We start from the raw sequence: 17,507 nt of genomic DNA, 5'->3' as shown, positions 1-17,507 counted from the left end.
CTCCATCTACAAACAGTAGAACCTCCATCTACAAACAGTGGAACCTCCATCTACAAACAGTGGAACCTCCATCTACAAACAGTGGAACCTCCATCTACAAACAGTATAACCTCCATCTACAAACAGTGGAACCTCCATCTACAAACAGTGGAACCTCCATCTACAAACGCCTCCATTGAATATATATATATATATATATATATATATATATATATATATATATATATATATATATATATATATATATATATATATATATATATATATATATATATATATATATATATATATATATATATATATATATATATATATATATATATGTAGGGTACATTACATGGGGGTGTGGCCATTGTTGGACAAAAGCGCCTTGTGCTAGCTCAGCATACAACAGTGCAGCTAAAAGATGTAACCTGTGCCTGAAAGAAAACATGTTTATGATATACCACCCCAGCATGTTTATGATATACCACCCCAGCATGTTTATGATATACCACCCCAGCATGTTTATGATATACCACCCCAGCATGTTTATGATATACCACCCCAGCATGTTTATTATATACCACCCCAGCATGTTTATGATATACCACCCCAGCATGTTTATGATATACCACCCCAGCATGTTTATGATATACCACCCCAGCATGTTTATTATATACCACCCCAGCATGTTTATGATATACCACCCCAGCATGTTTATTATATACCACCCCAGCATGTTTATGATATACCACCCCAACATGTTTATGATATACCACCCCAGCATATTTATTATATACCACCCCAGCATGTTTATTATATACCACCCCAGCATGTTTATTATATACCACCCCAGCATGTTTATTATATACCACCCCAGCATGTTTATGATATACTACCCCAACATGTTTATGATATACTACCCCAGCATGTTTATTATATACCACCCCAGCATGTTTATTATATACCACCCCAGCATGTTTATGATATACTACCCCAGCATGTTTATTATATACCACCCCAGCATGTTTATGATATACCACCCCAACATGTTTATTATATACCACCCCAGCATGTTTATTATATACCACCCCAACATGTTATATACTACCCCAGCATGTTTATGATATACCACCCCAGCATGTTTATTATATACCACCCCAACATGTTATATACTACCCCAGCATGTCCACTTTAAACAAACACAACCAACTGGTCTCATCAAGGCACTCCTGTGTAACAATGGCCACACCGCCATGTAATGTACCCTATATATATATATATATATATATATATATATATATATATATATATATATATATATATATATATATATATATATATATATATATATATATATATATATATATATATATATATATATATATATATATATATATATATACTGTATAATGTCTTGAAACTGTGCGTTTTTTTACTAATAATAGGGACTTTTGTCGAGGCTAAAACAATGTTAATGTTTCCATTGATTGTTATGGGGAACTTTGCCTCACTATACAAACTTTTTGTTTTACGAACCATGTTCAAGGACCAATTAAGTTTGTAAATGGAGGTTCCATTGTATGTGGCCGACAGTATTTAAAATTACCTGTAGCCTAGTTGATTACCTGTAGCCTAGTTGATTACTTGTAGCCTAGTTGATTACTTGTAGCCTAGTTGATTACCTGTAGCCTAGTTGATTACCTGTAGCCTAGTTATTTACTTGCAGCCTAGTTGATTACTTGTAGCCTAGTTGATTACCTGTAGCCTAGCTGATTACCTGTAGCCTAGTTGATTACTTGTAGCCTAGTTGATTACCTGTAGTCTAGTTGATTACTTGTAGCCTAGTTGATTACCTGTAGCCTAGTTGATTACCTGTAGCCTAGTTGATTACCTGTAGCCTAGTTGATTACTTGTAGCCTAGTTGATTACCTGTAGTCTAGTTGATTACTTGTAGCCTAGTTGATTACCTGTAGCCTAGTTGATTACTTGTAGCCTAGTTGATTACTTGTAGCCTAGTTGATTACCTGTAGCCTAGTTGATTACTTGTAGCCTAGTTGATTACTTGTAGCCTAGTTGATTACTTGTAGCCTAGTTGATTACCTGTAGCCTAGTTGATTACTTGTAGCCTAGTTGATTACCTGTAGCCTAGTTGATTACTTGTAGCCTAGTTGATTACTTGTAGCCTAGTTGATTACCTGTAGCCTAGTTGATTACTTGTAGCCTAGTTGATTACTTGTAGCCTAGTTGATTACCTGTAGCCTAGTTGATTACTTGTAGCCTAGTTTATTACTTGTAGCCTAGTTGATTACCTGTAGCCTAGTTGATTACTTGTAGCCTAGTTGATTACTTGTAGCCTAGTTGATTACCTGTAGCCTAGTTGATTACTTGTAGCCTAGTTGATTACTTTTAGCCTAGTTGATTACTTGTAGCCTAGTTGATTACTTGTAGCCTAGTTGATTACCTGTAGCCTAGTTGATTACTTGTAGCCTAGTTGATTACTTGTAGCCTAGTTGATTACCTGTAGCCTAGTTGATTACTTGTAGCCTAGTTGATTACTTTTAGCCTAGTTCATTACTTGTAGCTTAGTTGATTACCTGTAGCCTAGTTGATTACTTGTAGCCTAGTTGATTACCTGTAGTCTAGTTGATTACTTGTAGCCTAGTTGATTACCTGTAGCCTAGTTGATTACTTGTAGCCTAGTTGATTACCTGTAGCCTAGTTGATTACTTGTAGCCTAGTTGATTACTTGTAGCCTAGTTGATTACCTGTAGCCTAGTTGATTACTTGTAGCTTAGTCGATTACTTGTAGCCTAGTTGATTACTTGTAGCCTAGTTGATTACCTGTAGCCTAGTTGATTACTTGTAGCCTAGTTGATTACCTGTAGCCTAGTTGATTACCTGTAGCCTAGTTGATTACTTGCAGCCTAGTTGATTACTTGTAGCCTAGTTGATTACTTGTAGCCTAGTTGATTACCTGTAGCCTAGTTGATTACTTGTAGCCTAGTTGACTACTTTTAGCCTAGTTGATTACTTGTAGCCTAGTTGATTACCTGTAGCCTAGTTGATTACTTGTAGCCTAGTTGATTACCTGTAGCCTAGTTGATTACTTGTAGCCTAGTTGATTACTTGTAGCCTAGTTGATTACTTGTAGCGTAGTCGATTACTTGTAGCCTAGTTGATTACTTGTAGCCTAGTTGATTACCTGTAGCCTAGTTGATTACTTGTAGCCTAGTTGATTACCTGTAGCCTAGTTGATTACCTGTAGCCTAGTTGATTACTTGTAGCCTAGTTGATTACTTGTAGCCGAGTTGATTACCTGTAGCCTAGTTGATTACTTGTAGCCTAGTTGATTACTTGTAGCCGAGTTGATTACCTGTAGCCTAGTTGATTACTTGTAGCCTAGTTGATTACTTGTAGCCTAGTGATTACCTGTAGCCTAGTTGATTACTTGTAGCCTAGTTGATTACTTGTAGCCTAGTTGATTACCTGTAGCCTAGTTGATTACTTGTAGCCTAGTTGATTACTTGTAGCCTAGTTGATTACCTGTAGCCTAGTTGATTACCTGTAGCCTAGTTGATTACTTGTAGCCTAGTTGATTACTTGTAGCCTAGTTGATTACCTGTAGCCTAGTTGATTACTTGTAGCCTAGTTGATTACTTGTAGCCTAGTTGATTACCTGTAGCCTAGTTGATTACTTGTAGCCTAGTTGATTACTTGTAGCCTAGTTGATTACCTGTAGCCTAGTTGATTACTTGTAGCCTAGTTGATTACCTGTAGCCTAGTTGATTACTTGTAGCCTAGTTGATTGCTTGTAGCCTAGTTGATTACCTGTAGCCTAGTTGATTACTTGTAGCCTAGTTGATTACTTTTAGCCTAGTTGATTACTTGTAGCCTAGTTGATTACTTGTAGCCTAGTTGATTACCTGTAGCCTAGTTGATTACTTGTAGCCTAGTTGATTACTTGTAGCCTAGTTGATTACCTGTAGCCTAGTTGATTACTTGTAGCCTAGTTGATTACTTTTAGCCTAGTTGATTACTTGTAGCCTAGTTGATTACCTGTAGCCTAGTTGATTACTTGTAGCCTAGTTGATTACCTGTAGTCTAGTTGATTACTTGTAGCCTAGTTGATTACCTGTAGCCTAGTTGATTACTTGTAGCCTAGTTGATTACGTGTAGCCTAGTTGATTACTTGTAGCCTAGTTGATTACTTGTAGCCTAGTTGATTACCTGTAGCCTAGTTGATTACTTGTAGCGTAGTCGATTACTTGTAGCCTAGTTGATTACTTGTAGCCTAGTTGATTACCTGTAGCCTAGTTGATTACTTGTAGCCTAGTTGATTACCTGTAGCCTAGTTGATTACCTGTAGCCTAGTTGATTACTTGCAGCCTAGTTGATTACTTGTAGCCTAGTTGATTACTTGTAGCCTAGTTGATTACCTGTAGCCTAGTTGCTTACTTGTAGCCTAGTTGACTACTTTTAGCCTAGTTGATTACTTGTAGCCTAGTTGATTACCTGTAGCCTAGTTGATTACTTGTAGCCTAGTTGATTACCTGTAGCCTAGTTGATTACCTGTAGCCTAGCTGATTACCTGTAGCCTAGTTGATTACTTGTAGCCTAGTTGATTACCTGTAGTCTAGTTGATTACTTGTAGCCTAGTTGATTACCTGTAGCCTAGTTGATTACCTGTAGCCTAGTTGATTACCTGTAGCCTAGTTGATTACTTGTAGCCTAGTTGATTACCTGTAGTCTAGTTGATTACTTGTAGCCTAGTTGATTACCTGTAGCCTAGTTGATTACTTGTAGCCTAGTTGATTACTTGTAGCCTAGTTGATTACCTGTAGCCTAGTTGATTACTTGTAGCCTAGTTGATTACTTGTAGCCTAGTTGATTACTTGTAGCCTAGTTGATTACCTGTAGCCTAGTTGATTACTTGTAGCCTAGTTGATTACCTGTAGCCTAGTTGATTACCTGTAGCCTAGTTGATTACTTGTAGCCTAGTTGATTACTTGTAGCCTAGTTGATTACCTGTAGCCTAGTTGATTACTTGTAGCCTAGTTGATTACTTGTAGCCTAGTTGATTACCTGTAGCCTAGTTGATTACTTGTAGCCTAGTTTATTACTTGTAGCCTAGTTGATTACCTGTAGCCTAGTTGATTACTTGTAGCCTAGTTGATTACTTGTAGCCTAGTTGATTACCTGTAGCCTAGTTGATTACTTGTAGCCTAGTTGATTACTTTTAGCCTAGTTGATTACTTGTAGCCTAGTTGATTACTTGTAGCCTAGTTGATTACCTGTAGCCTAGTTGATTACTTGTAGCCTAGTTGATTACTTGTAGCCTAGTTGATTACCTGTAGCCTAGTTGATTACTTGTAGCCTAGTTGATTACTTTTAGCCTAGTTCATTACTTGTAGCTTAGTTGATTACCTGTAGCCTAGTTGATTACTTGTAGCCTAGTTGATTACCTGTAGTCTAGTTGATTACTTGTAGCCTAGTTGATTACCTGTAGCCTAGTTGATTACTTGTAGCCTAGTTGATTACCTGTAGCCTAGTTGATTACTTGTAGCCTAGTTGATTACTTGTAGCCTAGTTGATTACCTGTAGCCTAGTTGATTACTTGTAGCTTAGTCGATTACTTGTAGCCTAGTTGATTACTTGTAGCCTAGTTGATTACCTGTAGCCTAGTTGATTACTTGTAGCCTAGTTGATTACCTGTAGCCTAGTTGATTACCTGTAGCCTAGTTGATTACTTGCAGCCTAGTTGATTACTTGTAGCCTAGTTGATTACTTGTAGCCTAGTTGATTACCTGTAGCCTAGTTGATTACTTGTAGCCTAGTTGACTACTTTTAGCCTAGTTGATTACTTGTAGCCTAGTTGATTACCTGTAGCCTAGTTGATTACTTGTAGCCTAGTTGATTACCTGTAGCCTAGTTGATTACTTGTAGCCTAGTTGATTACTTGTAGCCTAGTTGATTACTTGTAGCGTAGTCGATTACTTGTAGCCTAGTTGATTACTTGTAGCCTAGTTGATTACCTGTAGCCTAGTTGATTACTTGTAGCCTAGTTGATTACCTGTAGCCTAGTTGATTACCTGTAGCCTAGTTGATTACTTGTAGCCTAGTTGATTACTTGTAGCCGAGTTGATTACCTGTAGCCTAGTTGATTACTTGTAGCCTAGTTGATTACTTGTAGCCGAGTTGATTACCTGTAGCCTAGTTGATTACTTGTAGCCTAGTTGATTACTTGTAGCCTAGTGATTACCTGTAGCCTAGTTGATTACTTGTAGCCTAGTTGATTACTTGTAGCCTAGTTGATTACCTGTAGCCTAGTTGATTACTTGTAGCCTAGTTGATTACTTGTAGCCTAGTTGATTACCTGTAGCCTAGTTGATTACCTGTAGCCTAGTTGATTACTTGTAGCCTAGTTGATTACTTGTAGCCTAGTTGATTACCTGTAGCCTAGTTGATTACTTGTAGCCTAGTTGATTACTTGTAGCCTAGTTGATTACCTGTAGCCTAGTTGATTACTTGTAGCCTAGTTGATTACTTGTAGCCTAGTTGATTACCTGTAGCCTAGTTGATTACTTGTAGCCTAGTTGATTACCTGTAGCCTAGTTGATTACTTGTAGCCTAGTTGATTGCTTGTAGCCTAGTTGATTACCTGTAGCCTAGTTGATTACTTTTAGCCTAGTTGATTACTTTTAGCCTAGTTGATTACTTGTAGCCTAGTTGATTACTTGTAGCCTAGTTGATTACCTGTAGCCTAGTTGATTACTTGTAGCCTAGTTGATTACTTGTAGCCTAGTTGATTACCTGTAGCCTAGTTGATTACTTGTAGCCTAGTTGATTACTTTTAGCCTAGTTGATTACTTGTAGCCTAGTTGATTACCTGTAGCCTAGTTGATTACTTGTAGCCTAGTTGATTACCTGTAGTCTAGTTGATTACTTGTAGCCTAGTTGATTACCTGTAGCCTAGTTGATTACTTGTAGCCTAGTTGATTACCTGTAGCCTAGTTGATTACTTGTAGCCTAGTTGATTACTTGTAGCCTAGTTGATTACCTGTAGCCTAGTTGATTACTTGTAGCGTAGTCGATTACTTGTAGCCTAGTTGATTACTTGTAGCCTAGTTGATTACCTGTAGCCTAGTTGATTACTTGTAGCCTAGTTGATTACCTGTAGCCTAGTTGATTACCTGTAGCCTAGTTGATTACTTGCAGCCTAGTTGATTACTTGTAGCCTAGTTGATTACTTGTAGCCTAGTTGATTACCTGTAGCCTAGTTGATTACTTGTAGCCTAGTTGACTACTTTTAGCCTAGTTGATTACTTGTAGCCTAGTTGATTACCTGTAGCCTAGTTGATTACTTGTAGCCTAGTTGATTACCTGTAGCCTAGTTGATTACTTGTAGCCTAGTTGATTACTTGTAGCCTAGTTGATTACTTGTAGCGTAGTCGATTACTTGTAGCCTAGTTGATTACTTGTAGCCTAGTTGATTACCTGTAGCCTAGTTGATTACTTGTAGCCTAGTTGATTACCTGTAGCCTAGTTGATTACTTGTAGCCTAGTTGATTACTTGTAGCCGAGTTGATTACCTGTAGCCTAGTTGATTACTTGTAGCCTAGTTGATTACTTGTAGCCTAGTGATTACCTGTAGCCTAGTTGATTACTTGTAGCCTAGTTGATTACCTGTAGCCTAGTTGATTACTTGTAGCCTAGTTGATTACTTGTAGCCTAGTTGATTACCTGTAGCCTAGTTGATTACTTGTAGCCTTGTTGATTACCTGTAGCCTAGTTGATTACTTGTAGCCTAGTTGATTACTTGTAGCCTAGTTGATTACTTGTAGCGTAGTCGATTACTTGTAGCCTAGTTGATTACTTGTAGCCTAGTTGATTACTTGTAGCCTAGTTGATTACCTGTAGCCTAGTTGATTACCTGTAGCCTAGTTGATTACTTGTAGCCTAGTTGATTACTTGTAGCAGAGTTGATTACCTGTAGCCTAGTTGATTACTTGTAGCCTAGTTGATTACTTGTAGCCTAGTGATTACCTGTAGCCTAGTTGATTACTTGTAGCCTAGTTGATTACCTGTAGCCTAGTTGATTACTTGTAGCCTAGTTGATTACTTGTAGCCTAGTTGATTACCTGTAGCCGAGTTGGCGACACACAACTTGTGTGTTTGCATCTGTCCAGCCATCATCACACACTGTCCCCCACTGACCGTGGTAGAAGACTTCTAAGCGTCCTTCGTGGCTCCTGGCCCCGCCCACTAACCGAGCGCTACCATCTGGGGAGAAAAAAACAGTTTTATCGGACGTAACAATGGAAACTTTTGATTCTTAAGAATTTACAGGGGTCACGTTATGATTTTTTTTTCAACATTTAAAACACTTCCTTGCGGTCTACCTAGTACCTAGTACCTTGTGGTCTACCTAGTACCTAGTACCTTGTGGTCTACCTAGTACCTAGTACCTTGTGGTCTACCTAGTACCTAACTGTTTTGGCAAACTCTACATAAGGCCAAAGCCTTCACCCAAACAGAAGGGCCTCATGTTGACAGAGATGACTTGTATTATTTTGATGTTTGATTTGATGTGTTGAATTTATTTGAATTGCCAAGTGGTTGTTAAATGTTTAAATGCCAAATCCAAGCTGTTAAGGGTCACTATATGTACTTTTGGAAACACTTTTACTTTAAAAAATGGTTTATTGTCATTTGTTTATATTGGTCCCTAATTGCTTTTGTATTTGTCCACCTTTTCCAAAGGTTTTTCACCTTACAACTATTCAATGAAAAAAAAAGAGACAATCAAGTCCAAAATAAAAGGATAAACAGAGATTTGTCTCATCACTGGATTAAAACAAAGAGTGGTCAAAAAATCAAAACTATTTTCAAGTTAGGGGCGAAAACAAACAAACAAAACATAACTTTTAACTAACAGTGGAGCTTTGGTCCAAACTTTGCATAGATTTTGTTTGACAGACCGTCTTCAAGCTACTTTCTGAATGTATTCAATGGCAACAGCGGAGGATGCATGTGCATGTACGAGCCAGTCTGCCCCACAACAAGAGGATGGACACAGATCCCAAACACACAAAAACAGGAACCAATACTTGGTTTTGCATAATACAGTAATTCCCCTTCAAGAGGCTGAATAAAATTACTTACATATTTTAATGATTCATATATATGAAAACAATTCTTGCAATATGCATTTTCTTGCGTCCGGAACAGTCCAGCACATGTATTGCCAGCATCTTCCATGAGCACTCTTTCAGCGAGCTACCAAAGTGGGTTCTGTTGTAAAAAAAAAAAACCCCACCACAGGTAGAACATGATAACATGAACGTGCGGTGAATGAGTGTCTCCATGGTGAAAGATCAAAAAACTCATTTAAATAAGACTTTTCAAATGCAATAGTAGATCACACACGCTAGGCGGTACTAAAAGGTACTATGAAAAATATACCTTACTTTTCTTCTCTTTCTGCTTTAGAACACAGACATGATGGCACGCCGTCGTCATGTCGGGACATTGCTGCTTTTGGAAGGATGGTGGAAAATTCCTATAAACACACTCCACAGCCTTGTGGACAGCCTTCCCAGAAGATATAAAGACACTCCGCATCCTTGTGGACAGCCTTCCCAGAAGATATAAACACACTCTGCAACCTTGTGGACAGCCTTCCCAGAAGATATAAACACACTCTGCAACCTTGTGGACAGCCTTCCCAGAAGATATAAAGACACTCTGCAACCTTGTGGACAGCCTTCCCAGAAGATATAAAGACACTCCGCAACCTTGTGGACAGCCTTCCCAGAAGATATAAAGACACTCTGCAACCTTGTGGACAGCCTTCCCAGAAGATATAAAGACACTCTGCAACCTCCGTAAGATTTTCATTGTACGGCAAACTGTCTGTTTAACTGTGCATATGACAATAAACAATCTTGAATCTTGAACCTTGTGGACAGCCTTCCCAGAAGATATAAACACACTCCGCAACCTTGTGGACAGCCTTCCCAGAAGATATAAACACACTCCGCAACCTTGTGGACAGCCTTCCCAGAAGATATAAACACACTCTGCAACCTTGTGGACAGCCTTCCCAGAAGATATAAACACACTCTGCATCCTTGTGGACAGCCTTCCCAGAAGATATAAAGACACTCCGCATCCTTGTGGACAGCCTTCCCAGAAGATATAAACACACTCCACAACCTTGTGGACAGCCTTCCCAGAAGATATAAAGACACTCCGCAACCTTGTGGACAGCCTTCCCAGAAGATATAAACACACTCCGCAACTTCCGTAAGATTTCATTGTACAGCAAACTGTCTGTTTAACTGTGCATATGACAATAAACAATCTTGAATCTTGAACCTTGTGGACAGCCTTCCCAGAAGATATAAACACACTCCACAACCTTGTGGACAGCCTTCCCAGAAGATATAAACACACTCCACAACCTTGTGGACAGCCTTCCCAGAAGATATAAAGACACTCTGCAACCTTGTGGACAGCCTTCCCAGAAGATATGAACACACTCCACAACCTTGTGGACAGCCTTCCCAGAAGATATAAAGACACTCCACAACCTTGTGGACAGCCTTCCCAGAAGATATAAAGACACTCCACAACCTTGTGGACAGCCTTCCCAGAAGAGTTGAAGCTGCAAAAGATCATATTGACCCCTATGGGTTATTAGGAATGGGATTGATATGTGAGTCAAGGCAGGTGGCCGAATACTTTAGTCAATATAGAGTATCTGTCGCTGCCTTTCTCCCTGACCTTTCTCTGCTTTGTGAGGCGTGTGTTTCCTCCCAAAGGTCATGTTCCCTGACCTACCTGTCAAAGGGCTGCAGGATACTCCAGCATCCTCGGAGTGGAGGCAGTTGTGTTCCCCCCAGCTGCTTTTGGGACACTGCTCCAAAGTCAGCTCATTTCCTGTGCATCTCACCTCGTCCAGCCACACCCGGCCAGAGCTCTGTGTGAAATGGGCCTGGCCCCACGCCCTTGCAACGCCGCTATGTTGAAGAAATGCTCTTTAGGCTTTGCTTCTTTCTTTCTTTGTGATGACTGCGTGTGTTTGCTCTCACCTCAGCCCCAGCTGTCTGCACACCACCTCTGCATCGCTGTCGTCCCACTGGTCGTCACACACCGAGCCCCACTGGCCCGCGTGGAAGACCTCCACGGTGCCCTCTGACCCCGAGCGTCCGCCCACCAGCCGAATAGGCAAAGCATCTGCACACACGTCACACGCATTCATGTCAACACTCGCCTAAGGGGGGATTTTGCCTATCACTCACAGTCTTTATGTGAGACACACGTTTTTTTTTGTTTTTATGCATTCTAACTCGTAAAATATGGCAAGGACGAGGTGGCTAAAGATGCAGCTAATGGGACTACACTATTGCCCCTATTAGGTCGTCTAAATATACATCTAAAAACCAACAAAATTACACTATTTACATGTCGTAACCTGAATATTAACCAGTGATATTGTTATTACAAGTGCTAACAAACTAGCTTATGCTGCTATTTTGACATATTGAGCTGCTGCATTGCCTCTGAGTTAGTGAAAGTTCTTCTTCTGTCGTGTGTCTTTAGATTTCCAGCTCTGTTGAGGCGAGCCAGGTCAACGTGTCATCGTCCAGGTCAATCAGACCTTGTTCGCCATTAAGTGGCCGGTGTTTGGGGCAACTAGTTACTATATGCTCTACTCTCTGGACTCGCAGGAGGCATCTTCCGCAAGTCCCCACCTCTTCATCGCTGCTCCGTAGCGTCCGACGCCGGTCCTCAAGCTGTTGGGTCGTGGATGTAGTGGTGCAGCCTAGATGGTTCTGCTAACTTCCACTGTTCCCTCCATGTCGTCTTGACCCAGGTGGCCTTGGAAGTATCAGCTGATGTTGTGCTGAGCAGCTGGTGGGCTTGCATGGCAAAGGGGCGACTTGACTTTAGGCGCAGGCGTCGTGGTGTTTCTGTGATCATCTTATGGCGGAGGTGGGGTTCGCTGGTCTGTGCCTTTCGGGAGAGGGCCAGTGTGGCTGCTTCTCATCTGATGTTTGCCGGGGCGATGCCAGCGAGGATGGGCAGTTGGTTTACTGGGGTCCCTCGCAGGCACCCGGAGACGGTCCGCAGGGCGCTGTTGAGGGCGACATTCAACTTCTTTACATGGGCGCTACGGCACCAAACCGGGGAACAGTACTCGGCGGCTGAGAACACCAGGGCCAGCGTGGACATGTGCAGTGTCTTCGTCGTAGCTCCCCATGTGGTGCCGGCTAGCCGCCATATTAGGGCGGCACGGGCACTTGTCTTTGCCTTGGCACAGTGCAGGTGTTGTTTGAATGTCAGTGTTCTGTCAAGCTTCACACCGAGGTACGTAGGAACGGGCTGGGACTGTAGCCGGGCATTATCCACCAAGATGTTCATCTCACGGGCTGCTTCCATATTGTTGAGGTGGAACATTGAAGATGTTGTCTTATCCATGCTGAGCTTGAGACGCCATTTCCTCAGGTATGAGGACAGGATGTTCATGTCCTCAGAGAGGCCGTGTTCCGCTGCTTCCCAGGATGACTTACTAAGTAGGATGGCCAGATCATCTGCATAGCCATACTTCTTTGACTGAGTTGCAGGCAGGTCATGGATATAAATGTTGAATAGCATTGGTGCCAGCACTGAGCCCTGTGGGACGTCATTCTTAAGTTTCCTCACCCTGCTGCATTGGCCATTGCTGGTGTGTAGTCGGAAACTGCGGTTGCTCATCATCTCCATGATGAAGCTCACCATATGTTTGTCTGGGATGGTTTCCAGAAGTTTCATATGCAGCCTACGCATCCAGACAGTATCATATGCAGCTGTGAGGTCCAAGAAGACAGCGCCAGCCTTCTCCCCTGCCTGGAAGCTGTCCTCTATGTCTTGACACAGAAGGGTCACCTGGTCCGCCGTGGACTTACCGCTTCGGAAGGCAGCCTGTTCTTTAGGCAGCGGGGGGCCGATCACCGGGTTGAGACGTGCATGGAGGAGGCGTTCCAAGACCTTATATGGAACACACAGCAGTGAGATGGGTCGGTATCCCTTAGGGTCATCACTAGACTTGTTTGGCTTCGGCAGAGCGATCACTTTGGCACGACGCCAGATCTTTGGCAGCTTCAGACATGGGAGACACATGGAGAAGAAGGAGCACAGCCTTCTTCCCTTGATGTTTTATGTATTCCGGATGGATGCCGTCGATGCCTGGTGCCTTACCCGTTTTCAGCCGTTGGATGGCCTGCCCAATTTCTTGTGTTGTGAAATCGTAGGATAGGTTGAGATCACAGCCTGGTGCCCTGTGCAGCTCAAGGACTTTTGCCGATGTTCTTCTGCTGAAGTCCTTGTCTGCATTGGGGTAGCGGCCGTTGCTCAGCAATAGTGACGCGATGGAATTTGCAGTGATGGGACATTGTGCTGGGGTTGTTGACCTGCCCATCAGCTTGTTCATGGTCTGCCACGCCCGACGACTAGAGTGTGTGAAGTCGATTGATTCCACTGTCTCCGTCCATCTTTGCCTGCGTTTCTCATTTAGTCTGCAGATTAAGTTGTCCGCTGCTATATCCCTGTCGTCGCTAGTTGGTGATTCTGTGTGGGCGTAAAGTAGATCTTCACATTCGTCATCCCAGCAGGGTACATAGGCTTTGCGTATGTTCTTCTTGGCGGCAGCCAGCATCATCTTGCAGTATGAGTCATAAGCGATGTCCAAGTTGGTGGGGCACGGGTGTGGGAGACCAGCAACTGCCTTGTTCACTTGCTGTGTGAAGCCTACCCAGTTTGCTTTCTGGAAGTTCCACCTCCTCACATCCTTCCCTTCCACAGGCTGGACCAGAGATGGAATGGTTATGAGTGATGGTCGGTGGTGTGTTCGGGGGAATCTGTCCAGAATGCGTCTTACTGGTAGCGGTTCGTTGTCGCGACATTTTGCAAAGGCCAGGTAGTGGTGCTGTTCCAGCGTGCAGAATAGAAAGTGCGTGGCTCCTTTGGGTCGTATAGGAGTGTCGCTCGCATCGGCGGCCGAGGCCCATTCTGCCAGGAATTCACCATCAGCGTTGGAGCTGCTGTAGCCCCAGTCTGTGTGCTGGCTGTTGAAATCACCAGCATACATGGCGGGGGCTGGGACACCTGGCAGAGATGTTGGGACAAACCTAGTCGGAGGCGGCTTGTAGATGTTGACGATGGTGGTGTCTTGCAATCCATTCTACCTCTGCATCGTTTGCGGACTGTGCTATAGCTGACCAAGCCATGTCGCTACGAACGAATGTAGCTATGCCGTGATGTTTGTCGGCGGTGTGACCAGCCAGGGTGTACCCAGGGAGCTTCAGGAAGTTCTTGTTTTCAAGGTGAGTCTCCTGCAGTAGAACTATAGTCGCCTTGTTTTTAATGGCGATCTGTTCGATGACGTTGAGTTTAGCGGTGGTAAGGCCTTCAACGTTGAGCTGCAGTAACGCTAAACCAACTAGGCTTTTTGCGGTCTGCAAAGTTAATTCTAGATTTTAAATCATGCCTTTCACCTGGATAATAGAAGCTTGTTGAGTTGACTTTGAGTTTATTTCCAACATGCATGCATACAACATGATACATCACACATGCATGCATACAACATGATACATCACACATGCATGCATACAACATGATACATCACACATGCATGCATACAACATGATACATCACACATGCATGCATACAACATGATGCATCACAATTTCCAGTTTGTCTATTCAACATGTTTGAAAAGGAGTAGGAAGAAGCAGAGTTTATTTAATCCTACCCCTTTTCCTTTACAAAGCAGTTGCTAAAACTTTTGTTCACTTCCTGTTCTCAATGTATTCACAATATACTTCATAAGTAATCACAATAAAAATAAACAAGTAAGTTATATTTCTTTTGGTGAGATAAGTAAGATTATCTAGAAAATGAATGGATGGATGAAATAAAATCTTCTTCTTTGTACTTTGTAAACACTTTAAGTTTGAAGAGTTTCTTGAAGTGGATCATATTAGTACATTGTTGGATTTATTTACTTAGTCCATTCCATCATTTAATTCCACATACTGATATACTGAAAGTCTTAAGTGTTGTACGTGCATACAAATGTTTTAAATAACATTTTCCTCTAAGATTATATTTCTCCTCTTTAGTTGAGAAGAATTGTTGTACATTCTTGGCTAGCAGGTTATAGTTTGCTTTGTGTATCATTTTAGCTGTTTTCAAATTCACTATGTCATGTAATTTCAGTATTTGTGATTGAATAAATAAAGTGTTTGTATGTTGTCTATATCCAACATGATGTATTATTATAACTCATCTTTTTTGTAACACGGTTAGTGAATGAAGTATACCTTTGTAGTTATTCCCCATATTTCTGCACAATAAGTCAGATATGTAACACTTGTGAGCAGTAGACAATATGAAGTCATTTTTGGTCTAGAACATGTTTTGCTTTATTCATTATTGCCGTGTTTCTTGCTACTTTATGTTGTATATGTTGCGGACATAAATCGAGAAGATGTTCAACTTCTACCCAGAGATGGTGAGAAAGACACGAAAATACGCTTGTTTGCTGCACTTTTTTTTAAACCCTTTGTTCGGGTTATGAATAATTCCTCATCAAAACAGGAAGATATAAACATCCCATCAGTCGGCATCCCAGTGAGAGCAGACATTGTACAGTAAGTGATTGTTTTTATTATGTTAATAGTTTTTTTTTCTTGTTTTGTACTTAGCAATACTGTCACTAAAGCTACATCTGTTTAGCACACAGCTTCTAAAACTTGTTGATCATCCTCCTTATATTCAGCCTCAAAAATATAAGGTCTTGATCATCATTTGTCCCAAAGTAGCTTTTGTTGTCTCTCATGAAATCTCAGAATCAGAATCAGAATCAGCTTTATTGTCATTATGCAGGGTAACGAGATTGAGGCCATTCCATACAGTGGGATGTGTGCACGCAAGAAAACAATGTGTAAATGTATAAAAATATAAAAAGTCTGCCATATTTCGTAATGTTGTTGTTGTTGAAGGCAAAAGCCAATTGATACTCCCCCGTATGCTTAAAATAACCAAAATACGTCAATATTACCATATTTTCCGCACTATTAGCCGCCCTGGGTTATAAGCCGCGCCTTCAATGAACGGCATATTTCAAAACTTTGTCCACCTATAAGCCGCCCCGTGTTATAAGCCGCATCTAACTGCGCTAAAGGGAATGTCAAAAAAACAGTCAGATAGGTCAGTCAAACTTTAATAATATATTAAAAACCAGCGTTCTAACAACTCTGTTCACTCCCAAAATGTACGGTAATGTGCAAATGTGCAATCACAAACATAGTCAAATTCAAAATAGTGCAGAGCAATAGCAACATAATGTTGCTCGAACGTTAATGTCACAACACACAAAATAAACATAACGCTCACTTTCTGAAGTTATTCTTCATTCATAAATCCCTCGAATTCTTCTCCTTCGGTGTCCGAATTAAAAAGTTGGGCGAATACGGCATCCAAAATGGCCGGCTCCGTCTCGTCGAAGTAATCGGAGTCAGTGCCGCTGTTGTCCAGCAGTTCTGTGAATCCTGCCTTCCGGAAAGCTCGGACCACAGTTGTGACCGAAATATCCGCCCAGGCATTTACGATCCACTGGCAGATGTTGGCGTATGTCGTCCGGCGCTGTCTCCCTGTCTTAGTGAAGGTGTGTTCGCCTTCGGTCATCCATTGTTCCCACGCCGTTCGCAGTCGTGATTTGAATGCCCTGTTGACACCAATATCGAGCGGTTGGAGTTCTTTGGTTAATCCACCCGGAATGACGGCGAGTGTTGTATTTGTGTGCTTCACTTGTTTTTTGACACCATCTGTGATGTGGGCGCGCATGGAGTCGTATATCAACATGGACGGAGCTGCGTGAAAAAAGCCACCCGGCCTCTTCGCGTAAACTTCCCTTAACCACTCGCTCATCTTTTCTTCATCCATCCATCCCTTCGAGTTAGCTTTTATGATGACGCCGGCTGGAAAGGTCTCTTTTGGCAAGGTCTTCCTTTTGAATATCACCATGGGTGGAAGTTTCTGGCCATTAGCATGGCAAGCTAGAACCACAGTGAAGGACGACTTCTCATTCCCTATGTACGTGCTCCCGTTGTATCCACAGTGCGGTTCACAGGAATATCAAAAGTCAGTGGAACCTCGTCCATGTTGATAATGTTCTCTGGCCGGATCTTTTTTTCAGCTATCTTGTTTTTACAATATGCACGGAAAGTATCCAGCTTTTCTTGAAAGTCTTTAGGCAGTTGCTGTGAAATAGTAGTCCGTGTGCGGATGGAGAGATTGCGTCTTTTCATGAACAGGAAACACCAAGAAGCACCACCTTTAAAATCATCCAGGTGAAGTTCGCTTGCTAGCGCTGTTGCCTTCATTCGAATAGTGATGGTGCTGACACTTCTGCTTGCTGCTCTCTGCTCAACAACCCACTGTTCGACTTTGTCCTCCAACAGTTGCCATCTTGCTTT

The 17,507-nt window shown here is 41.7% G+C and overlaps 1 protein-coding gene across 1 annotated transcript in view; it reads right to left on the bottom strand.

Annotated features, from left to right (window-relative positions):
* The window catches only part of prss12 (serine protease 12), a 62,519-nt gene that overhangs the window by 34,815 nt on the left and 10,197 nt on the right, over window positions 1-17,507 (bottom strand). Inside the window, exons 4-6 of the mRNA XM_061984390.1 lie at window positions 11,079-11,223; window positions 10,828-11,006; window positions 8,124-8,265 (exon numbers count right to left, since the gene is read on the bottom strand). Coding sequence (XP_061840374.1) covers window positions 8,124-8,265; window positions 10,828-11,006; window positions 11,079-11,223 — 466 coding nt within the window. The remainder of the gene's footprint in view (window positions 1-8,123; window positions 8,266-10,827; window positions 11,007-11,078; window positions 11,224-17,507) is intronic.

Source organism: Nerophis lumbriciformis, linkage group LG25, assembly GCF_033978685.3.
Source record: "Nerophis lumbriciformis linkage group LG25, RoL_Nlum_v2.1, whole genome shotgun sequence".
In the NCBI taxonomy this organism is placed as follows: Eukaryota; Metazoa; Chordata; class Actinopteri; order Syngnathiformes; family Syngnathidae; genus Nerophis; species Nerophis lumbriciformis.
This window is presented reverse-complemented; position numbering and strand designations above follow the sequence as displayed.